Genomic DNA, 23,830 nt, shown 5'->3' with positions numbered 1-23,830 from the left:
ACTTGAACCAGCACACACATGGGATTGTGGGATGCCAGCGTCACAGGCAGCGGCCTTACCTGGTATGTCACAACACTGGCTTTATCTTTTACTTTGTAAGAAAAGGTGTTGTTATAGAGTTTGCTTTTTCCTGAAACAGTGGGTCTGGGACACATCCCATGGAGATGATACCCTGTTCACCCATTCTTTCTAGTGGCTACTTCTGATTCCACAGTGTGGATATAACGTAACCATTCTTGGGGGCACTTAGACCTCCCTCTTCCCTGTCTCCCTACTTTCTATTTATGTAGTTATTTATGATTTGTGAGTGGGAGAAAGAGATCTTCCATCTGCTAGTTCACGGGGGCCACAACAGCCAGGACCCGGCCAGGCCAAAGCCAGGAACTTGAAACTCCATCCGAGTCCCACACATGGGTGGCAGGGGCCCATGTACCTTCATCTGCTGCTTTCCCAGGTGCATTAACAGGGAGTTGGGTCAGCTGTCCAGCACTTCATATTGGACACCATCATTGCCAGTGGCAGCTTAGCCCACTATGCCACAGTGCTGGCCCCATGTAAGCTCTTTCTGATTTGTTTGCTTAGCCGTGTGGCAGCAGATATCCTTGCGTATGTATGAGCCTGCAGTAAATCCACCCACCTGCCAGGGGTCAACTCAGTCAGATCGTCACCCAGAAGGGCCCTGGCCTGGTGTGGAGAGTGCTGGAGTACTTCTGAGGAAAGGCTCATCAGCTCCCCCTGCAGCCTCCTCGGGACCCAGGACCCCCAAACAGCTGAGAAACCAGAAAGATTGGGTAGCATCCAGCTAGGGACTAGTGCCCGTGTGGGTGCTGTGAGACCTGTCCTCCCAGGATTCTGTGACACCTGCCAGATGGGGCCAGGATTGCTCAAGGTGCGTGCGGGCAGGAGGCCCTGGGAAGGGCTCTCACCCTCACCAACGCACACCATGTCAGCATGAGGTGGAGACTCTGACCTGCGCCTCAACCCTCTGTCCCCACAGGGAGAAGGCCTGCCTGGTGGACGAGGACTCCCACTCTTCAGCTGGGACACTGCCGGGCCCCGGAGCCTCCCTCCCCTCCTCCTCTGGCCCAGGTCTGACATCCCCACCTTACACAGCCACTCCGATTGACCACGATTACGTCAAATGTAAAAAACCCCACCAGCAGGCGACGCCGGACGGTACAGTCCCTGTTCTCCCTACTGCCAGCCCAGGGCGGCACGCCGATCATGGGGCGGGTGCTCGGGCGACCCTGTTTTGTCGCTTTGTTTTGGTGAGGGGGGGTGCCGGGTCTGGGGTGACACGGGCAATGTTGCGGCTGTTCATTAACTTCATGGACTCACGGTGATTCTTGTGCTCCCAAAGACATGCACAGGGTCGCCACCTGCCAGCCTGCCCACCTGGCAGCCAGGGGCCTTGCTGCTTTGAGCCTGCATTTCCCCACCCTCCACAAAGGGGCTGCTGGTGTGAAGTGGCTCCTGTGCAGTCGGCTTTGCTGCTTGCTATCCTCAGCACAGTGGTGTGGTCCTGTGCCCCTGGCAGTCATGGGAAGTCTGTGACTAGTGCTAAACCTGTCACCCTGGGAATCCAAATTGTTGATGGAGTCACCTGGGACCACGTGCAAGGCTGTTCCGTGTGGGATGGGGCAGGTGGCGACCGTTCCACCACATTCCTTACTAACCATAGGAGGCTTGCATGCTGGCCTGTAGCTCAAGTTCTTCATGTTTTCCTCTCCACAGTGATAAGCTGGTGACAAGGTGCTTGCTGGGGGGAGCCAAGTGGTGGACTAGAGGGACACTGAAGTGGAGCCCTGGGAAGGCAGTGACAGTGCTGGAAGACAGCTGAGCCTCACTCACGTGTCACTCATCTCACCTGGGCCACAGGGGAGACAGGCTTGTCCCAGGGTGATAGGATGCCCCCCAGCTGGGTGGGATAGCCCCAAGGCTGTGCCTCCTGCTGTGTGGCCTTTACAGAGTGGCTCCTTGGAGAGGGAATGGACCCTCTGCGGCTTCATGGTAGCTTTGAAGTGGGGGCCCAGCACTCGGCTGGCTAGAAGGTACCGGGGGGCCGTGTTACCTTGGCTCCAGTGCCCAAGTTCCAGGAGAGCCGAGGGGCAGGGGTTGAGAGCAGCTTTAGAGACGCACTGGTGAAGGGCGTGTCAGTCCTCTGGGGCGGGGTTTGGTGATGCCCTGAGAGCGCAGAGGTTACAGCGTCCCACCTGGGTTTGGTTTTGTCTGCAGAGTGTGTGGTGAAAGGGGCTGAAGGTCTGAGTGTGTGTGCTGTTGTGTCTCCGTCACTCCTGACCACAGCTTGGAGTCCTAACCCCCAGTCCTGCTAGTGGTGCCACTCCCTGCCCTCAGGTGATGATGCCACCTGACATTGCCTAAGGAAGGCCATGGCCCCCCTCCTTAGTTAGCTCAGATTAAACGGTGAGGAAACATGTTAGCAGTAAATCCCTGCTCTGGGGATTTGTTTCTGCTGGGTACTTCCTGTGGAGACTTAGCACCGTGCTGGAGTTTGCAGGGGAGAGGACTGCCTTTCACAGTTGTCCGTGTGCTTGACCCCCCCAGCACTGCGGGCTCCTGCTGGCTCGGCCCGCAGATGCCCGTGGGCTTGGCCGTCAGCCCGCAGGGCTGGGCACGCCTCCTCTGGGAGTGACACCACCTGACACCAGCTGCCCAGCTGTCCTGTGCTGGCCTAAGAATGTGCTTAAAGCTGTGGGGCCGCTGCAGAGTGCTTACGGGGTGGCCGCCGTGCATGACGGGGTCTGGGTATCAACGGAATCCCTCTTTGTTCTGCAAGTTTGCAGAAGGAACCATAGAAATCAGCTTAACTAGAATTTCAGTCTTTGAACATTTTAAAATACTTGTTTAAAAAAGTTCTCCGAGTGTCCTTGTCAGTGATGTGGAGCCTTTGGCATCCTGTGCCCCCTGCCCCTAGTCCTAGCCCTGGGGTGCAGTGAAGCCCAACCCTGGCGTGCTATCTGCTCTGCCCAGCCTGGCTGCCCGGTGTTTTCAGACCCTCAGCCTCCTCACCTCTGAGAGAGAGCAGTGGCTGCAGCAGGAAAATGTGGGGCCCGGAGATAGTTGCATTGTAGAATGCTGATGCAGCCCCTTCGCAGCTGCACTGGTGCCGAGGGAAGGGGCCCAGCTCCTGGCGAAAGCCACAGATTGTTGTGCCAGCGGATTTGTTGATGGCCACCAGTGCCACGCTGCCCACTTCTGCTCCCACTTCCCACCTAGGCCTGGGAGAGGAATCCTTGGCTCATACTCTACTCAGCTCTTCTGAGACCAGCTGCAGGTCTCCTGTGGGAGGACATGGGCATTGGTGCTCACAGGAGGCCACAGCCAAGCCCTCCCATCACAGGGAGGATGCCCAGTGCCTCTAGCTGTGGTGTAGCTGAGGAAAAACAAGCGTGGAAAGGTTCAGGGACCGCTCACTCTAGCCAGGCAGGGAGACCAGGGCAGGGTGGACCTTGGAGTCACAGGGATCCGAGTTCCAGTCCTGGTTCTGTTGCTTATGTGCTTAGCAATCTTGTCAAGGGCCTTCACTTCTGAGTGTCAGTTTTCTCACCTGTAGAATGGGGCTATTTCCTCCATCAGTGTTAAACAGGAGTGATGGTTAGGATGAGGTTCCCTCTCCACTTTAATATGCCTGCCCTTGCTTCAAAATCAGAAAGGCACTGGAGCCAGTTCTGATTGGGTGCAAGATAATTTTGAAATAAAACTTGACATTTGGAAATAGCTGCTTCAGGACCCAGGTTTACTCTCTGAACTTCTCTCACTAGCCTCTTGCCACCCACACCAATGCAGCCCTTCCCCCACTCTGATGAAAAGCCCTAGAGTTAGCCCTCGGCTTACGCTGAGACACCACTGCAGCCGTGCCAAAGCCAGCCTCAGCAGGGCAGCCAGGAGGGCGCTCACGGCTGGCCTGAGGAGGGGGCTGGCCAAGCTGAGACAGACAGAACGAGCCAAGTCCTGGGCTGCTGCTGCCAGCAGCCCTGCGTGGCCTCCTCCCACCTCACCAGCTTCTCCCTCCATCTGTCTCTTGAAGGTTATCCTCGGTGCTGCCATCGGTACTGTGGGCGCTTCCTGAGCAGAAACAAAAGGGATGGGAGGAGCCTGTTGTCACAGTCAAGGGGCTCCAACAGCACACAGCCTTTTTGAACAAAATCTCTGCCTCCCCCCCAGTGTTGGTGTGTGGCATACGTGAGGGCATATGTGTGTGTGTGCACGTGTGCATGTGAGCAGGTAGACCCCACCAAGTAGTGCGGGTACTTGGCTCTGTGCTCAGCTCGGGGCAAGGGCCTGCAGGGCAGTAACACATCTCCGTCCTCACAGCAGCCCCGCAGTCTTGGTCTGGTCCTTGCCTCCCTGGGAGGAAGCTGAACACTCGCCCAGGGCTGCCCACCAGTGTGGCGAAGCTGAGAGAGGGGCATGAGTCTCCTTCCACATAGGCCAGGGGTGAGGCTAATGCTAGGAAGGTCCCAGGCCTGGCCAACCTGGCAGGGAGAGACCACATCTGTATGCACTGCCCTCCACTGAGGGCCCTGGGAGCAGGGCCGATAGGGAGCAGTTTGGTCTTTGGCTTGGCTTGGTTTACCCAGCCTTTGGGAATATATCTGTATGGCTCTGTGGATTGACTGAGACCCTCACTGTCTGCCTGTCATGCTCCAGGTGACCTCAGAATGCCAGAGCCAAAAAGGGCCTTAGAGGTCAGAGGTCTTGCCCTGTGGGCAACCTGGGGATAGGCCTTCTGTCAGTTTCTTTGACGAGCCTGTGTCCTGTTGGTGCCGTGCCAGCTGCACAGGGCACGAAGAGCCTGAGACAGGTCTTAGTCAGGGAGGCAGGTGCCAGTGAGTCAGTTCTGCAGCCGAAGTCAGCACTGCAAAGGTGAGGCTCACCCATCCCAGAGGGTGCTGAGCTGGCCGCCTGCTGGGCGAGAGGCCTTTCTGAGGGACGAGGCCTTAGCAGGACTTGAGGGAGGTGTTGGTGTTTGCTGGGGAGGCTGGAGGAGAACAGGAGAGGGAGCCTCAGGCTGATGTCCATGTTGCTGGCCCCGTTGATGTACGGACAGAGCTGCCAAGGTGCCTCAGAGGTGCCTTGGGCACTAGGCTGTAGTGTGTGGACCTTCCTGGAGGCCCTCTCACAGCCATCCATCCTCACCACCATGCCATGCTGTCGCCATGTGTGTCGTGTGCCATCTGTGCTCATCCTCGCCCGCGTGCCCCACGCTGCCTCCCCCAATATTGCCCGTGCTGCCCCTAACCCTGACCACACTCTGTTCTCCAGGCTTTGTCTTTGTGCTTGCACCTGTCACGGCTCGCTTCAGGGAACAGCAGACCGCATGTTCAGCCCTCAGTCCGGCTCCCTGCTTCCCCGTGCCTAGGAGCACCTCCATCCCTGCTGGTCCTGTGATTTGGATGGTGTATGTTTGATGTGCTTCGCTTCTGCTGCTGGCCAGTCTCCCAGTGTGGCCAGAGGCAGAGGCAGTGGTGGCCTCACACCCACTGCACTGCCACCTGCCTGGCAGGTGGCTCAGTGCTGTATTTCCATTGCTTTGCTCTTTCTTGCTTTCAAAAACTTACAAAGGCAGCAGACTTCAGGATGCCGAAACCTCTTTACAAGGACGAATGTGTGACAATATGAACTGTGTGCAGTGACCAGGGCCTTCAGGTGGCCCTGCGTGCATAGACCGCAGCAGCCGGGCTGCCGAGGGCACCCGACCCCAGCTCCGCTTAGCAGCCTCCCTTCCTAGGGCTGGGGGTGGTTGGGTTCTGGTAGGAACAGTGTTCTGGAAGCAGATCCACAGGACGCAGACCCCGAGGGGAGCTCAGGTTGTCCTACTTGATCCCTCAGTGCCGGTGGGACTGGGGAGGCTGTCAGGGCAGAGCCCTGCACCTCCTTTGCTCTCCCCTCCTCCAGAATCTGTTTGGAAACCTCTCGAGGCCAGAGCCTGCAGTGTGCGGGGCCCTGATCCCTGCTGCCAGAATGCTCCGTGTAGGTGTCCAGGTGCTGTCCCAGGACAGTACCAGGAGCTGGCAGGAGGGAACACGCTCTGAGGTTTGGTAGTTTGGGAGGCCTTCCTGGAAGAGGCAGGTCCCAGAGAGGCCTGCAGGGCCATTTAGGGTGAGGGGCAGCAGGCACAAAGACACGGAGGCCAGAGAGTCCTTACAGTGACCAGGGTCGGTGAAAAGAGACTTTCAGGAAGAACCTGGGAGAGCACCTTTAGAGCCCCAGTGGCGAGGGGCTGTTTCCTGCAGGCAGAGGGGAGAGTGATGGGGCCACAGGGGGCCTCTTTCTCTGGGCTCTAAGGCTGGCAGATTTTCCCCATCACCCTCTGGAGAGCCTCCCCGCCCCCCACCAAAAGCTCACCAGGTGGCTGTGGAGCACCATTTAAGTCAGGAGGGGCCTGTGCACCTGCCTCTTGGTAGGAAATTGTTCAAACCTCAAGAGCTCCCAAGCAGGGCAGCAGTGCGCTCTCAGCACGCTGGGGCCTCCAGGGAATGGGCTCTGTGCAGTCAGCCCTCACCTGCGAGCCCTGCGGAGACGGTGCAGAGGGCGAAGCCCGGCCCCTTACTGCTGCCCCATTGCCTCCCTGCTGCCTCCCTGTGTCTGCCTCTCTTGGGCCCCCGGGCTTCGGGAATCTCTTCTCCTTGTTGTCTGTCAGTCTCCTCAGAGCTGTGCCCCACACAGCCAGTCCTGCTCCCGGTGGACCTGGCTTTCCTGGCGGACTGGCTGACAGGGACCCACTGGAGCAGACTTTGTCCAGTTGAAAAATTTCTCAAATTATTCATTCCACCTAGGTTTACAGTTCCTAAAAGCCTGTTGTTTTCTAGTTCACCCCATATCTGTGATCTCAGGGTGCACCGGTCAGCGTGGCTGCCACGTCCTTGTCCCTGCGCTTCATTGACCAGAGCTGATGGATTAAACAGCTGTGAGCTGCTTCCAGTCTTACTGCTGGAGCAGTAGAGAAAACACGTTTAAGGAGACACCAGAAGCTCGTGCCCTGTGACGCCCGAGCCCTTTTAGGCTGGCCTGGAGATCCCGGGAACGTCAAGGGATTTGAGCCTAGTCAGACCTTAACAAAGAAAGACTGAAAAGAGCATCTGCTCTCAGGCCGAGTGCAGCCTTTCCGTCCCCAGCCAGCGCCACGTCCCTCTGCAGGGCCAGCTCTCACCCCTTTGCAGCTGGCCCTGTGGCCGCGCCCTGGAAGTGGAGGCTGCTGGGCTTGGAGGCAGCTGGTTTTATCCGCAGTTGGCGGGCAGCTGCTGTCCCCTGGGATTCAGAGGGAGGGGGGAGGGAACGGCCCACAGGCAGGGACCTGGAACCTTCCAGTGATTAACAGTCAAAGAATCAAATATTTATCATTTGCCACAAATATTAATTAGTACAAACAGATTTTTGTGTGGGAAGGTTTTTAGAAGAATGTTGGAAAAAAGGGCAGGGCCAGCCTGGGGCCTGCTTGCTGGCGACTGTCTTCTGTCTTGTTGACTTCCAGGCAGCTCTCAGCAGCCAGGCTGGGGTGGTCCTTGGGGGTCCTATTCAGTGTGCCTGTTTCCCTGGGAGGCCCTCCCCCACCCAGCCCTCTGGGAACTTTGAGCAGCACCCAGCTCCCCCATGTCGAATCCGCTTTCTTTCCATCTGGCTCTTGCTCCGCCTCAGGACGAAGGAGCCCAGAAAACGCCCATGCCAGGCCTCTCTTGCAGAGCCTCCATGAGGTGTCTGCTGCAGGATGATGGCCAGTGCCGCCTGCGTCTGCCAGGTCAGGCAGGAGAGCAGAGGGCTTCTGCCACCAGGCTTGGCATCCATAGTCTGCGCTGTCAGCAGAGCCACCTGGGCCTGTGGGTGCTCAACACAGGCCATCTGCACACAGAGTTATGCATCAGCCCGTTACACCTTGGCCATAGGACCCCAGATAAGGTCTGTCATACCCAGGCATGCTTCATGGAGGAGGTGAGATGGGAGCCAGGCCTGGAACCTCCACTCACAGCTGCCTGTCCGGCCCACAATCCCCTTTCACACACCCAGATCACCTGTGTCCCTTATTGGTGCACACAGGCAGTGGGAGGGCCGTGCCCAGTGAGACCAGGCTGAATTCAGCTGTCCTGTGCGCCTCAGGGGGGGGGAGGGGCTGCTTGCCCTAAGGCATGTGGCTGACAGGTGGGGCTCTCTCCCCAAGGGAAGCTTTTGGCCCTGCCCTCGCAGAAGTTTCCCCTATTCCTGGCCTTCTGGGGTACCCTGGCCCACCCTTGGCTGTGGGCCTGGTGACATGAGAAATGACGCTGCTGGGAGAGGACATGGTCAGCGGCAGCCCTCCCTCCCCTCCTGCCTCACCGCGAGACTCCCCAGAGCAAGGGCTTCCCACTTCAGAAAGGGGGGCTGCTTCAGCTCAGCCAGCTCCCTAGGAGCTGTTTCTCAGCACTGCGTCCCTGCTGTCCACCCTGCCCTGTCTCGTCTGGCCCCAGAGCTGTTCTGCCTTGCTCCCAGCGAACGTTCCCTGCCCTCCATCTGTGTGTGTATGTGTGTGTGGACTCCCTGAGAAGCTGCGCTAGAGAGAAGGGCTAGGGACATGCCATCTTCCCAGCTAGATAGAATGAGGTTTTTCATCTGCTGGTTCACTCCCCAAATGACCACAACAGCCAGGAGTAAACTAGGCCAAAACCAGGAGCCAGGAGCTTCTTCCAGGGCTCCCACATGGGTGCAGGGGCCCAAGCACTTGGACCATCTTCCACTACTTTCCTAGGCGCATTAGCAGGAGCTGGATCAAAAGTGGAACAGCCAGGACTCAAACGGCGCCATATAGGATGCTGGGGCTACCGCTGGTAGCCCCGATAGAGCCGTTTTTTTTTTTTTTTGTTTTTTTTGTTTTTTTTCCTTTGACAGGCAGAGTTACAGTGAGAGAGAGAGAGAAAGGTCTTCCTTCCGTTGGTTCACTCCCTAATGGCCGCCACGGCCGGTGCTGCGCTGATCTGAAGCCAGGAGCCAGGTGCTTCCTCCTGGTCTCCCAAGTGGGTGCAGGGCCCAAGGACTTGGGCCATCCTCCACTGCACTCCCGGGCTACAGCAGAGAGCTGGACTGGAAGAGGAGCAACTGGGACAGAATCCGGCGCCCCGACTGGGACTAGTACCTGGGGTGCCGGCGCCACAGGCAGAGGATTAGCCTAGTGAGCCGTGGGACCGGCTATAGAGCCGTTCTTTAAGAGCTTTTCCATTCACCTCTTTTGCTGTATTGATGGAAGAAACAAAACTTGGCTTCCTTTCACTCTGATTGGCTTATTGGTGTGAACTCTCGCGTTGCTTGCGGGTGTTTATAATCAGGGTCATTTTAAAGAAGCTTATGCCAGCCCTTTCAGATACACAACACCTGAAAGAAGCAGAGAGCTAGTGAGCCCTGGGCCTTGAGTCCCCTTTGGTGGCTGTCATTCGAGGAGATGCACTTGTCTAGTGTTTCCCAGACACTCGTGTCCCTGGAGCCTTTCCTGCAGCCTTGCCCGCAGGATGGGCAGGGACCTTGGCCAGCACCTCACAGCCCCTGCCTCTCCAGTTCTGCCCCCAGCATGGTGACTGCACCAGCCCCATTAGCAGTGCCTTCCTCAGGGGCCTCCTGGGTGCCCTCGTCTGCCCTGGAACAGGCAGAGCCTTGTGTAGGAGCAGCACAGTGCCCTCGGCACCGATGATAGCCTCTGCTCTCCATGCCTCCAGAAGGCAGCTGGGAAGTGGTCCCTCAGCTGCCGTGTGCCCTGCTCCTCTGCTGTGGGAGCTGCTGCTCTGGATGTTGTTCTAAAACTGCACGCCCACCCGCTCGGCTGCTGCTCCTTGGGAGTGCAGCGGGCCGCCCTCCCTTGCCTGCCCTGTTCCTGGGGAGGTGGGGCTGCCTCCTCTGCCCTCGAGGACATTGGTGATTCCCTCCCACTGCAGCGTCAGGAGACAGTAGCACACAGGGAGCCCGTATCCCTTTGGGCCAATCCTGGGTTGTCATCACGGTGATCACGGCTGGGATTCCCTTAGGTGCAGAGCCCAGCAGCTTGTGAGCCAGTGAGTTGGCGGGGCAGCATGCCAGTGGCCGAGGTCATCCTGGCTGGGCTGCTCAGCGGTGCAGCGACTGCAGCTGGCTGGGGAGAGCTGGCCCTGGCCCGACTTCCAGGAGACTTTGGCTGCAGGGACGTGGCCCAGGCCGTCGATGTCCTCTCTGTTGGATGCTGCAGGACAGGATGGGTCACCGGGCCGTCACTCACGTGTGCCAGGCCCCTGTGACAATTCTGTGTGTGTCATGGTCAGAGGTAGGGACACAGTGACCATTGTGTTACAGAGTATGAAGAGGGGCCTAGAGTAGCAAATTCACTCAGCCAGGGTCACCAGGCCTTAGTGAGGATTAGAATGTGGGTCTGTCCTCGGGAGCTGAGGTCTCCATTGTCGGGCCTCCCTCTCTACGCGGACAGCAAGTAGGCTGTCCCCCTCTTCTGTTGAAGAGGTGACCCCCTCACACTGTGGACTTGTGTATGGGACTTGTGAGGGCTGCAGGCTGGCTGTAACCCCTGTGCAGTGCTCGTGGAGCTTGGAGGCCTGGCCTCGCTAGTGTGGGAAGAGCCCCTCACCAAGTGCGAAGCAGAGGGTGCAGTCAGGTCAGCTCCCTGCTCACATCTCGCGTGTGTCCTAGGCCCCCAGTTCTTGCTGTCAGCCCACCTGATACTGATGACACATAGTTACCAGGCAAAGGACGAGGGCTCGGCAAGCTGGAACTGGGCCACCACAAGGTCTCCATTGGCAGCTCCTGGTGTCAAAGATGCTGGAGTAGCGTGGCAGCCTCTGGGTCATGGGCCTCATTCTCGGCACTGCTCTCTGCAACCCGCCCACGATGGGCCTGAGAGGTGATTCCCATCCATCATATTGGTGCTGCTTGGACACTGGCTGCAGTATGACTTCTGCAAGACCCTCTGGCCAAGCAGCACTAAATCCATAACGGCAAATCTGAGACTAGTGATGGAACACACACACACTCCCAAAAACAGTAGTGCTGACAATTGAGCCCGCATTTTGTGCTCATTTACTGTGTGTCAAGCGCTGATTGAAGCTCTCTACGTGTTAGCCTTTTTTTATTTTTATTTTTTTTAACTTGACAGGCAGAGTTAGACAGTGAGAGGGAGAGAGAGAGAAAGGGCTTCCTTCTGTTGGTTCACCCCCCCAAATGGCCGCTACGGCTGGGGCACTGCACTGATCCGAAGCCAGGAGCCAGGTGCTTCCTCCTGGTCTCCCATGGGGTGCAGGGCCCAAGCACTTGGGCCATCCTCCACTGCCCTCCTGGGCCACAGCAGAGAGCTGGCCTGGAAGAGGGGCAACCGGGACTAGAACCCAGCGCCCATATGGGATGCCAGCGCCGCAGGCGGAGGATTAACCAAGTGAGCCACGGCACCGGCCCCCAGCCTTTTTAACCCTCGTCACGACTCCGTGAAGTGGAGTCAGTGCAGCTTTACATGTGAGGAACCTGCAGTGTGAAGATTCATGGCGTTTGCACAGGCTCTGGGAGCCAGGGAGTAACAGAGCAACGTACAGGGTCCCAGCTTCCAGCTTTGGAGAAGCAACTTCATAAGCTCTGTTATCAATTTGTTGTAATGTCTCTTTTCTAAAATATAGTTACTCCCTTAGGATAAACAAAATACCTCCTTGCGGCAGGCATCATGGTGGAGTAGATTAAGCTACCACTTGGGACACCTGTGTTCCATGTCCGAGTGTCTAGGATCGAGTCTTGCCTCTGCTTCTGATCCAGCTTCCTGCTAATGCACCTGGTGAGGCAGCAGATGATGGCCCGAGTACGAGCCAGGCACTCCAATTTGGAACGTGGGGGCATCCCAAGTAAAGGGCATGTTGCCCCTTCCCTAACCCTGTCCCTCTCTTTCCCCCCACCCCCGCCCCATTTCCTCCTCTGCTGATCCAGACCCTTCCAGACTCCTGCAAAGCAACTGGCAAAACAAATGAGCTGCACAGGGCAGCTTGTGAAACAGATAGGGTGGAAGTTCCCAGAGGCTTCAAAGAGCCCTCTACTGTCCCACCACCTGCCTTCTGCCTCCTCCCCCGACCCCATACCCTCCCTAACCAGAGGAAAACTCAGCGCTGAGCTTGCACTGTGTGCAGTCTGTTCAGAAACTGCCACCACCTCTTTGCTTCACTAAGCAGCCTGTCCCTGTTGAGGTCGGTCTCTGCCTTTTTTGGGGGTCCAAAGGCCAGAACCCCAAGCTGTTCCAAACCTAACAACAAGTGGCAGCTTAACCCACCGTGCCACAACACCCAACCCTCCCCCTTTTCATCTTTCGCTTTCTTTTATAAGTATCCTACCTTTTCTTTGTTGGATCTCAGATATTATATAAAGAATAATATTTATTCTTGGAATGGGTTTCCCTCCTCTGTTTCTAGGCCCTTGGTCAGGGAAGTTAAGTTCTGCTCTCGGGAAGCTGAGCCGGCTTGGGTTTTGTCATTGCCGTGTGTACCCTTCGGTGTACCCCCAGCTTCTCATTCCTGTCGCCTTGCACTTGGAGCAGGCCTCTGGTTTGGCACAAGGTTTATCCCCAGGTCCCAGTGCCACCTTCCAGCTTTGTGTGCAGGGAGTCTCTCCAGGCCCTCGCCCTGCTCTGCCCTGCCCTGCAGTCCACCTTGCTTTACTGCTCACCTTGGTGGCTCTTAATCCAGCCTCAGACTCAGGGAGGACAGGGTACAAGATTTGTGCTTCTCTCTGCCTGCTGCAGTGGGTCCCATACCCTGGAGGCAACAAGGCTCTTTGTTTCTAGAGGAGAGCCACAGCCAGCCACTCCTGCCCTCCAGGCCAGCATTCCCAGGAAGGTTATCTCAGCTCTCTCCTCGCCCTGCCTCGCCCCAGCCCTGGGGTTTCTCTTGAACACCTGTGGAGGTCAGAGGAGAACAGCCTCTCCTTTGTGGGTGACTCTGGGGCTAGAGACCCTTGTTCTAGTCCATACCTGGCCTTTGCCAGCAGGCTGCGAACGCTCACTGCACTCCTTCCCGCCCACATGGTTGCTTTGTCTGCTGTGTCTCTATGGCAGGAAGGCTGCTGAGCCTCTTCCCAACTCCATGGTCAGTGGCAGCGCGTCACCGTAGTGGGAATGTTTGGGCCACTTGAGTCAGCAGATGCTCAGATCAAGGCTCTTCTTTTATTTGCCCTGAGAGTCAACTGCTCCACTTTGCCAGAACAGGAAATGGGCTTCCTCAAGGTCACCATCCCCAAACCCTGGTGTATGATGAGACGTTGGGAAACCCCAGGGCCAATGGTGGAAATCTGTGTCTTTGGCGAGTGGTGCGGGACCTCGAGACAGGGTAGCTTGGCTCAGCAGCGTCATATGGGCTGTGTTCAGGCCGTCCCCGATCAGGGCAGTTCCTAGGCCAAGGACAGGACACATGCCCTGGGGAGGCCCACCCGCAGTGGAGGTGGTGTAGGTTCACACCCCACCCTCTCTCCTTCCTTCTCCCCCTTCTTAGACCGCAGCCAGGACAGCACAGCAGTGGCACTCTCGGACTCCAGCTCTACCCAGGACTTCTTTACTGAGCCTGCCAGCTCCCAGGAGGGCCCACGGAAGCCCTACACAGAGAAGAAGCTGCCCGCTGTCAGTGCCCAGCCAGTGCCGACCGGTAAAGACCTTCAGGGGGCCGCGGAGGAAAGAGGTATGGAGCCCTGACTCGGCGCCTCAGAGCTGCTGTGCTGCCCCGAGGCAGCCCCGGCAGAGCTGAAGACTGTGGGCTCCGAGTGGCTTCTCAGCTCGTGCCTCCACCTGCTGCCCGAGACCGCGGTGGGGCAAGTTACTCCCCTCTCTGACCCTCCCTTGTTCTCCCTATACGATGGGCGTGATCCCAGTGCCCATCCCGAGTTGTGAGGACTAAATGAGACAGCCCGGGGTGCTCACCCGGAGCCTGGTGCACCTCGTGTGCCCAGTGGCACTTGGTGTTGTTGTCATGACCCCTGCAGCCCAGCCTGGGAAGCCATGTCCATGACGACAGTCTTGCCCTTTTTTTTTTTCTTGGTAAGAAGTTATTAAAAAAAGTCTTTGGACCCAGATGTCATAAATGTGTTTTCTTTTTCAGTCTGAATCATATCAGGCCTTTAGGAAAAATCTCCCCTTTATGGGCAGAGGGCCCTGATCTGAGCCCTGGGTCCACCCAGCTCCTCTGGGATCCTAGTTCCCCTGTGGAGATCAGTGGGCAGAGCACCACCTCCGGGCTTGCTGGGAGCCCAAAGGCAGGCTGGGGCCTCCACACTGCTGTTCTCAGGGTGGCTGATCGCCGTGGGTTTGGAATGCTTTCCCGGGCGTACAGGTGCTCACCAGCCAGTAACAACAGCAACAACCCAAGCCCACGCATGGCTGGCCTGTGCCAGGCCCTGCTAGAGCTCCTTTAGTCCTCCCAACCACCGTGGCAGGAAGGCACTCTCACTAGTCCCATTTTACAGGCGAAGAACCTGAGATTCAGAGAGGGTCAGGAATTTGCCCAAGGTCTGTCTGCACCTTAGCCACTTCCCCAGGCTGCCTTTCCCAGTGGGCTGGGTGGACAGAAGTGGAACTCGTGATAACCTGCGTACTCTGGGACCTCAACCTAGCTCTAGGAAGTCCTGCACATGCCTGAGAGCTCCCTGTAGGGAGGCGGTAGGCCTCTGCCAACTCGCTGGCCCCTGCCAGCCTCCCCTGGCCAGCCTTAGATTGTGGTGAGGCCACAGCCTCTCCAGTTCAGAGATGGTTCCCCGTAGGGTCAGGTAGAAAGGCACAGAACGGGGGACTTACCAGGTGGACTTACTGCGCCTGTTGCCCATTGAAAGGTGGGTCACTGCCTTAGTTTCTCACCAGCCAGTCATGTGATCACAGCCAGTGTAGACGTTGTGTAACCGACATAAACACTCGGTAGGAAGTTGGGACTGTGAAGGATAAAGGACCTGAACACTATCAACACTGACACAGCACTTCCAGAGTTAGGAATGATGGTGTTTCTACCACTGGACGAGCGAGGCCTGTCATCTGTGGTCTGTGTTCCCCCAAGCAGTGAACCGCCGCAGGTGCTGTGTGTCATCATGGCCTTGCCCCCACCCTCCCCCGTGTGGGCGAGGACTTGGGCAGAGGGCATGCTGGGCTGAGGGCAGATTGGCTTTGGTCCAGCCCAGCCTGTGCAGCCCCTTCCCCTTTCCATTCAGAGCTGATGGTCAAAGTAGACCATGTGTGGGGCTAACCACTGGTAAAACAAACTGGAGAGAAATGAAGGTCCCCTGCACAGTAGCTGGGAGAGCAGGCGCAGCAGGGAATGCATTCTGAGCCCGACCCAACAGACGGTGCCAGGACAGAGCTCCTCCAGGCCTGACCTCGATCAGCGGTGGTCTCCCTCACACCCTCCCCTGGTTCCCAGTGGACATCACGGTCTCCAAGCAGGAAGGCAGGGCTGCAGAGCCCAGGCCGGCATTGAGTGTGTGCTCTAAGCGTACTCTACACCCCTTGTCCTCCAAGGTACCCTGGTGGGTAGCCCTGTCACCACGGTTGTTTCCTTCAGTGTTGTGTCGTAGCGGACAGGCCCTGCCTTGTACATTTTGTGTCTGCTGTGGGTGTAGCCTGTCCAGGTCTGTGCCAGGTGCTGGTGCTGAGGGGAGATGCACAGATCTGCCAGCCACGCTCTCCTGGTGCAGGACATGTGCCTCCTCCCACTGTGTCCAGCAGGTGTGAGCTGGCAGCTTGCTGAGGACTGGCCTCCTTCCATCAGATCTCCAGAGCTGCTCTCTCCACCTGGTCTGTGTCATGGCGTCCGTGGTACCTTAAGCACAGAGGCTTCCCAGAGGGACGGTGGCCACTGGCTGCAGCCCAGCTTTGCAGGGGACAGGCTTTAAAGCATGTCTAAAATGTGATGGTTACGACAGGAATGATCTTTTTTTTAAGATTTATTTTATTTATTTGAAAGAGTTAATGGAGAGGGGTAGAGACACAGAGAGAGGTCAGGAAAGATTTTTTAAATAGACAAAGAAGTTGCACTTTTCACTGCTTAACACAGACCTACCCTATTAGTTGTTGGATTTTCCTTCCCCCCAGCCCATCATTCAGAGAGCAGAAGGGTAGAACCCAAAGCAGACTCGTTGTTACCAACCTGTGCAGTCCATGCTGTGGACACTAGGCCTGCCCTCTTCCTGGTCAGGTGGAGGCCTAGGGACCATCCCTGTGTGCCTGTGCAGGGCAAGGCACAGGGTGCTTGGTTGGTATGGAAGAGGCCGCCCGAGAGGCAGTGGGCCATCCTGCCCAAGGAGCCCAGCTGCCTGCTGTTGGGTTCTCATGCCAGGCCAGTGGAGTTAGGATACTGGGCCTCATCAGTTGGGAGAGGGAGACTTGATGTCTTTCTGGCACGGCAGGTTTTTACTTAACTTGTGTGTACCAAGACATGTAGCCACCTGGGGTTCAGACTCTTCCACAAGGAGGCCTGTAATTTTACTAGGCCGTTGTACACCTCAGCCAGAGGCATGGCTTGAGGCGCACCTGTGCCCCATGTATGCTTGGACCAGGACCTGGGCTGGATGCGGCCTCTCCACTGTGGTGGGCCTCCGTGCTTCCTAGGACCTCTCAGATGGCTCCTGTGTTCTGCTGGCCTTGGTACGCGCCCTGTGGGCACTGCACACCAGTCCCCCTAGCCGGCACAGCCTGGGCCACAGCAGCCAGAGCATGCACTTGACTTGCTTGTCGGTACAGGGAAGTCCCCGCATCTGTCCACAGCTAGGGTGGAACTGGACACCCTGGCTGGGAAGTGCCGGGAAAAGCATTTCTCACCCTCTTCCTTCTGAAAGGGGGTGGGGTGGGGGGGATTCTGGTGCCCTTGAGGCTCATTCCCAGGGGAGTGGCACGGTGGGTAAGCCTGCCCCATCTCTTCTGGGCCCCTCCGGTCACAGAGTCCCCTGAGGCTTGTTGGTTTTTTTTTTTTTTTTTTTTAAAGGTTTTTATTTATTTGACAGGTAGAGTTTTAGACAGTGAAAGGTAGAGACAGAGAGAAAAGTCTTCCATCCGCTGGTTCACTCCCCAAATGGCTGCACTGGCTGGAGCTGTGCTGATCTGAAGCCAGGAGCCAGGAGCTTCTTCCCTGTCTCCCTCATGGGTACAGGAGCCTAAGCACTTGGGCCATCTTCTGCTGCTTTCCCAGGCCATGGCAGAGAGTTGGACCAGAAGAGGAGCAGCTGGGACTCGAACCGGTGCCCATATGGGATGCCAGCGCTGCAGGCAGAGGATTAACCTAACTGCGCCACAGTGCCGGCCCCGTTCTTCAGTTTTTGACTAGATTTTTAAATTCTGGGACTACCCTTTTTGTGTCTCGATACATATTTTGAGCCTCTGCCTTCTTTATAAAAATTGTGTTCTTGTGTACCTTTTTTTAAAAGATTTATTTATTTATTTGAAAGCAGAATTACAGAGAGAAAGGCAGAGAGAGAGAGAGATCTTTCCTCTGCTGGTTCACTCCCCAAATGACCACAATGTTCGGGGCTGGGCCAGTCTGAAACCAGGAGCCTGGAATTCCATCCAGGTCTCTCACAAGGGTAGCAGGGGTACAAATACTTGGGCCATCTTCCACTGTCTTACCAGACACAGTGGCACAGAGCTGGAAAGGAAGTGGAGCAGCTGGAACTCAAGCCGGCACTCATGTGGGATGCCGGCATTGCAGGCAACAGCTTAAGCTGCTGTGCCACAATACCCCTCCCATGTATCTGTGTGTCTCTCTGTGTCTGAGCACTTAATACCTTATTTGAGTCCTCGGGGTGGAGGGCCTGTGTTGTCTCCCTGTTTCCCTGTTCCCCAGGCCTAGGGCTTGGGGCCATTGCCTATTGCTCACTGTTGTGTCGAGCCAACCCGGGAGCATCCTGGAAAGCTGCATGTTTTTTTAATAAGGTGCTGGTATGCCCTGTAAGACACTGGCTACGGGACCCTATGCAGCCTCCTGAGCCTCTGTGAGGGGTCAGTGGCGTATGGGGACCAGCCAGGCCCTCCTGCCACTCAGTCCCTTCTGAAGGTGACAGAAGGGGCAGGTCCCCTGCTGAGCTCTGGGCTGCGTGGGAGCAGAGACACTTTCCGTGCCCTTTCTCTGCAAACGCTACCCTAGAACGAGGAGGCCCAAAAGGGAAAGTGACACCGAGTAGAACCCTAAGAGATGAGAGCCAGCGGGCGAGGCAGGCAAGCTGGGAGGGCGGTGTGTCCGTGAGAAGGTAGACACCGAGGGGCGTACTCCCTGTGCCTGGTGGCAGGGCGTCTGGGAGGCAGGGCCTGGCCATTGACCGGTGGCTGAGGGGAGACAGGAAGGGCTTGTTCAGATGACTTCCCCAGCAAGCAGAGGGGTGGCAGGCCGGCGTATCACGCACTGTCATCCACCTGCTTATGCTTGGACTTGGCACAACGGGAACGTGGGGACCTCAGTCCTTGCCCACCCAGCCCTGCCCCAGCAGATCACCTCCCAGATGGGTGGTGCCGCCATTTCTCTTGCCGCCTCTAGTTCCTGAGTCCCTAAGGAGCTGTGGGCAGAGGCTACCCCATCCTTGCTCTTGCCCTCGCCCTCGCCTGTCCCCCACCCCACCCCCGAGTCACACAGCTCCTCCTCCTGCGGCCAAGGAGCCTGCACAGCCTCAGGACCGACTCAGGGTCATTCAGCCTGCTGCCACTGTCCGCTGCCAGGCCCCAGGCAGCCCGGTGGATCAGGCTGGGTGTTCAGGTCCCGGGCTCATGTTGAGTGCCTGGCTCGCACCCAGCAGGTGTACTTTGTGAGCCCTTTCTTGGCAGTTTTAGTCAGCTGTGGTGACAACACCTGCCCTCTGGGAGCTGCTTCTGCATGCATTTGCACCAGCCCCAGAGGCAGCACAGCCTGTGCTATGTCCCCCTGCTAGGGCCGGGACCCAGCGCCCAGGTTGTAAGCCCCATTCTCTAACCTCTGGGCCCTCTGCTGCGTGCCAGGCCGTGTGGCCACGGTGACCTCAGTCAGTGGCAGAGCAAGCCCTGGGCCTCAGGCTTCCCGGTGCTGGGTCCAGTGCCCATTCAGCAAAGGCACTGAGGCCTCAGCCTGGGGTAACCTTGTTTCCTTTGCTCTCAGCTGTAGGGAAAACCGAGGAGTCCTTGGAGAGCACAGAAGGCTTCCGGGCTGCAGAGCAAGGCAGCCAGAAAGCTGCTGGAGAGCCCCCAGCCTCTGCTGGCGTATCCGTGAAGCCCCCGGTGTCTGTGCCCGCCCCATGGGACGGGAAGAAGAGAGGAGACCCTCCCGGAGAGCCAGTGGCCTTCCCGCAGGGGCTGCCAGCCGGTGCCGAGGAGCAGCGCCAGTTCCTCACGGAGCAGTGCATCGCCTCCTTCCGCCTGTGCCTGAGCCGCTTCCCCCAGCACTACAAGAGCCTCTACCGGCTGGCCTTCCTCTACACCCACAGCAAGACCCACCGGGTGAGTGGCTGTCGCCCACAAAGGGAGGAAGGAGCCTCGGACCTCTTCCCAGGGCGGGCAGGGCCGAGCCACACGGGAGCGTTGTGGCACAGACAGGTCTAGGGGGCAGCGCACAGTAGGGACGGGAGAGGAGTGCTGGGGAGGTGGGGTCGGTCCACGGAGTGGGCCGGGGCGGTGGCAACCAGGACTGGAGGGAGGAGCTGGGAGCCACACAGGCTGGGGGACGGCCTGGGGGTGGAACAGCCACGCGGCAGCTCTTAGCCCACGTTTGGGCTCCCTTGCCCGACCACTCATCGGTCCACTCAGGCCCGCCACAGGCCTCCTCTGGGTGACCCTAGCAGGCATGTCACTGTCACCCTGCCCCTGGGCCTGCCTCCTGGGTGCAGCTGCTGTGGCTCCAGGCGGGGGTGCTGACAGCCTCCCTCAGCTCTTTTGGGAAGGCAGCAGCTGCCCAGAGGCTTCCCAGCCAGACCTCTGCGGGCGTTCCGCATTTGTGCAGGGAGTGAGGTCCGGGCAGGGACAGGTCCTGGGGCTGGCTCATGTTTCCCAGCACCTCCAGGCTAGGGGCGCTGCATTCTAAGGGGGAGGCCAATTGTTACAAATACACAATCCTACCATAAAAATAAAAACACTGGGCTGTGTGGAGGGAGGGCTGGGGGTGCTGCTGCACCCCAAAGCATGAGTGGGGGACAACAGCAGACAAGGCCAGCAGCCCAGGGAAGTGGCCATCCTGGACCTGTCTGTACATCAGTGTGGATGTGGTGAGTGAGGGTGGCTGTGACACCCACCTCGGCCTGGCTCTCCCAGCTATCAGGCCTCACAGAAGCCTGCTGGCCGCCACCCCCCGCCAACCTTCCCTGTGCATGTTTGAAGAACCGGGAAGGGCAGTTTGTAAGACATGGACCCTGGCTTGGTGCTGGGTATGTGCAGGAACTTAGTTCACAGAATTCCGTCTGGAGTCTGCACAGTGGCCCAGGAAGGTACATGCTGTGTGCCCGTAGTGACGGACATGCTTGTTCGGCATGGCACAGTCCCCAGAGCACAACAGGTGGAGCTGGCGTCAGCAGGCTGGCAGGGAAGGACATCTCATCCGGGGCCTGATCCCAGCTTTGAGGCGAGGTTTGTGCGGCAGAGGACAGAGAGGGCAGGCCCTGGCTTCCCCAGCTGCCTGCTGCTTGCCACTTGTGCGGGCGCCACGCTGGAGCCTGGTCCTCTCACTGCCCAGCCTGCATGTGGCAGGGGCCTTCCCTCTGAGCCCCTGGCCTCCTGCACCCAGGCAGACTGGGTCTTAACAAACCCCAGCCAGCCACAGCCTCGCTGCTGAAGTGGTCTGCCGGCCGGGGTCTCCCCACCTCCGCGGCACTGCCTCTGCTTTGGGAACGTCCCCTTCCCTCACGTGTCTCAGTGGAAGGAACTCTAGGCGCCACCCCCAGGTGCCCTCTTCCTTAGGTGTTCCGCTGTTCTGACAGCACCCCTAGCAGCCAGGCAGCCCAGGCAGCTGTCGGCCCCTCTAACCCAGGACACCAGGCTTCAGTGCTGCGCTTAGTGCCTCCCTGCCATCTGTTGTGGGGTGCTTCTCAGAGCAGGTGCTGAGATGGGGTGCATGGTGTTACTAGGGATGGCAGGACAAGGGTGGTGAGGCACAGGCTGCTGTCATGACAGCCTGCCCCTCCATCCTTTACTTGCGTCTTTAAGAGAACAAAGTAGTATTAATGTCAAAACTCCGGGAAAATCGCAAGGGAGATCACTACAGTGGTGCCACGCTAAGGCAAAGCCATCCCGTGTCTGGTGTTTCTTCCAGCTCTTGTGGCCATGCACTGTGGCCCTGCAGGTGGGGAGGGTGTGCTCAGGGTCACGTGGGGCTGGGCAGCCTCACCCAGGACCTCACACACACCGCTGAGGGTGTCCACACTCGTGGTTTGCCATTTTGATCTTTCCATGGTGTCTTCCGGGTCCTCCTGGCCACTCTGTGCTGTCTGTGGGGTGCCCCCAGTGAGGATGGAGGCCCCCTGGGGTTATCTGCACCACTGACGGTGTTGTTAGACCCAGTTTCTGCTGGTCCTGCTGTTAGCCGTGTTCCCGGGTTAGAGTCCTTGATTTTCAGAATCAGAGTGCTGGTCTTGACCCCAAGAGAATGTGCTCCCTGCCCATGACCACATGGCCCATCCACAGTTCTGTGCAGGGCCGTTTGTGCCTTAGGTGGTCTCCAGGCCACTGAGCTCACCTAGGCCCTGCCTGCCTGCACCCTTGGGCTAGCTCCCACCAGATCTTTTGCATGCCTTGTCCAGAGACCTGGAGGCTGGGCAGGGCTCCGTCCCAGCCTAGGATGGCAGCAGCTTGTCTGCAGATCTGCGGAACACGGCTCTCACTGGCAGTGACTCATACAGACCCAGTAACTGGCAAGCAGTGACCACTTTCCAAACACAGCTGTCTGGTAACGGGTACTTCCCCTGTGTGTGTCTCACAGCAGCACATCTTGTCATGGGCATCTCGCCCCTGGGTTTGGCAGCGGCGTTTTCCTAGTGCTGCCTTGTGGCTCAGGGGCTGACTGGAGTGTCTGATGTGTGTGTTTTCAGAGGAGGTCCCGAGGGCAGAGCCTGCGCAGGGCCGTACGGTTGGCTCCTAGTCCCTCAGGTCCTGTACCAACACCCGCGGGTGAGACTGCTCATTTCAGAGCTTGTTCAGGCCTTGCAAAGCAGCTGCCGCCAGGACACAGGGCACCGCTCACTCTGCTGTTGGCAGAGAGCTCTTCGAGCAGGGGAGAGCGTGTGGGTGTGGAGCCGGCCTCCCGTGGGCTCACATGCCGGTGGCGGGCACCCTTGGCAGCTCAGGCTCTTCCGTTGGCCAGGATGACAGTGATATGCAGGATGGTTGTGCCAAGGTGTGGGGGTCGGGTGCTCGGCAGGGCCAGCAGCTCACAGCCCTCCCTTCCTCTGGGCTGGCCGTTGCCACAGTGTCAGCGTCTCCTACGTCTCCATACCCTCCATCAGGCCTGCTGAGAGACCTTTGAAGGCTGTCTGGAGCCAGCCTCCCACCCAAGTCTGGCTTTGCTGCACATAAGCCAGCTCCCGATGGCTTGCACCCAGGGCCAGGGCTCCCAGACGCTCTCCACACCTTGGACAGGGAGGATCGCTGGTGCTGGTGGCCTCAGGGCCTTCATTCTAGCTCCCGCCTCACTTGCAATCTCTGGGACCACACTCCACGCCAGGATCATCAGCCCATACTTGTGCAGTCCACGAGAGAGGGCACATGGCATGGGGGCACTCCTCACCAAGGGGGCTCTGGCCTGCCCCCAGGGGCACAAGAAGAAGGCCAAGGCATGTCCACACTGCCCTGTCCTCATGCCACCCCTGCCTGTCATGGGAAGCCAGCCTCTCCTGCTCCTGCCAGGGGCCCAGGCTAGCAGCCTCTGGGATGGACCCTGTAGCCTAACAGTTTGGGAAAGAAAAACTTCGAGGACTCAGCCTTCTCAGTTTCAAAAAAAAAAAAAAAAAAAAAAAAAAAAAAATCCTATAATCTACAGTAATGAAAACAGTATGGATTAATATTCAGCCTTAAAAAGACAGGACTTGTGTGGAATGAGCCCAGGCTCCAGGGTTGGATGGGGCCGACTCCTGCCCAGAAGGCCCTGCAGTGGAATCTCAGCAGAAGCTGCTAACCTTCGACTTCAGAGTGACCCTGAGAGGGAGCAGCCAGCCGGCTGTGAACGCTCGCCCCTGCCCCTCACATCAGAGTGGGTACTTCACCTCCCAGTGCCACTGGCTCATGTGGGGGACCTGTGGAGGTGAGGGCTGTTGTGCAGAGTGAATGAGAGGGGGAGAGGCAGTGAGTTGCAAGTTCCACACCGGCTGAACCAGGACCATGCCAGGAGGTGGGACAGGCGTCGCATAGGCACACCGGCCACGGAGCAAGGCCATCTCCCTTCAGCCCCTGATCCCTTTCTGTGGACATAAAGTGGCCCCTGCCGCAAAGTGTTGCTGAGCCCAGGGTCCCCATATGGACGTCCGGGGCTGCTGCAGGTCCCTGAGAGCCAGCAGAGTTCTCGTCAGGCTTCACTTTGCAGCTTGCAGGATGTGAAATCAATGTTTCATTCAACTTAGAATCTATTTTTTTAATTTAATTTTTATTTATTTGAAAGGCAGAGTAGAGAGAGAGAGAGATTCATCTGCCAGTTCATTCTCAGCCGTAACAGCCAGGGCTGGGCCAGACCAGTGCCAGGAGCCAGCAACTCCGCTCGGGTCTCCCACGTGGGTGCAGGGGCCCAAGCACTTGGGCCGTCCTCTGCTGCTCTTTCAGGCAGATTAGCAGGGAGCTGAATTGGAAGTGGAACAGCCAGGTCTCAAATCGGCACCCATGTCAGATGCTGGTGTCACAGGCAGAGGCTTAACCTACCACGCCATGACGCCAGCCCCAGCT

The 23,830-nt window shown here is 57.9% G+C and overlaps 1 protein-coding gene across 4 annotated transcripts in view; it reads left to right on the top strand.

The window, feature by feature from the left end:
• Positions 1-23,830, top strand: part of CABIN1 (calcineurin binding protein 1) — a 135,551-nt gene that overhangs the window by 66,798 nt on the left and 44,923 nt on the right. For 2 of the 4 annotated variants that reach the window (XM_062182039.1, XM_062182040.1), the window contains exons 26-28: positions 998-1,176; positions 13,479-13,661; positions 19,077-19,414. In XM_062182039.1, coding sequence (XP_062038023.1) covers positions 998-1,176; positions 13,479-13,661; positions 19,077-19,414 — 700 coding nt within the window. The remainder of the gene's footprint in view (positions 1-997; positions 1,177-13,478; positions 13,662-19,076; positions 19,415-23,830) is intronic. The other 2 variants (XM_062182042.1, XM_062182041.1) reach the window with 2 other exon arrangements.

This window comes from Lepus europaeus, chromosome 23, assembly GCF_033115175.1.
Source record: "Lepus europaeus isolate LE1 chromosome 23, mLepTim1.pri, whole genome shotgun sequence".
Lineage (NCBI taxonomy): Eukaryota > Metazoa > Chordata > Mammalia > Lagomorpha > Leporidae > Lepus > Lepus europaeus.
The sequence above is the reverse complement of the archived record's forward strand: the minus strand, read 5'-3'. Positions and strand labels throughout refer to the sequence as shown.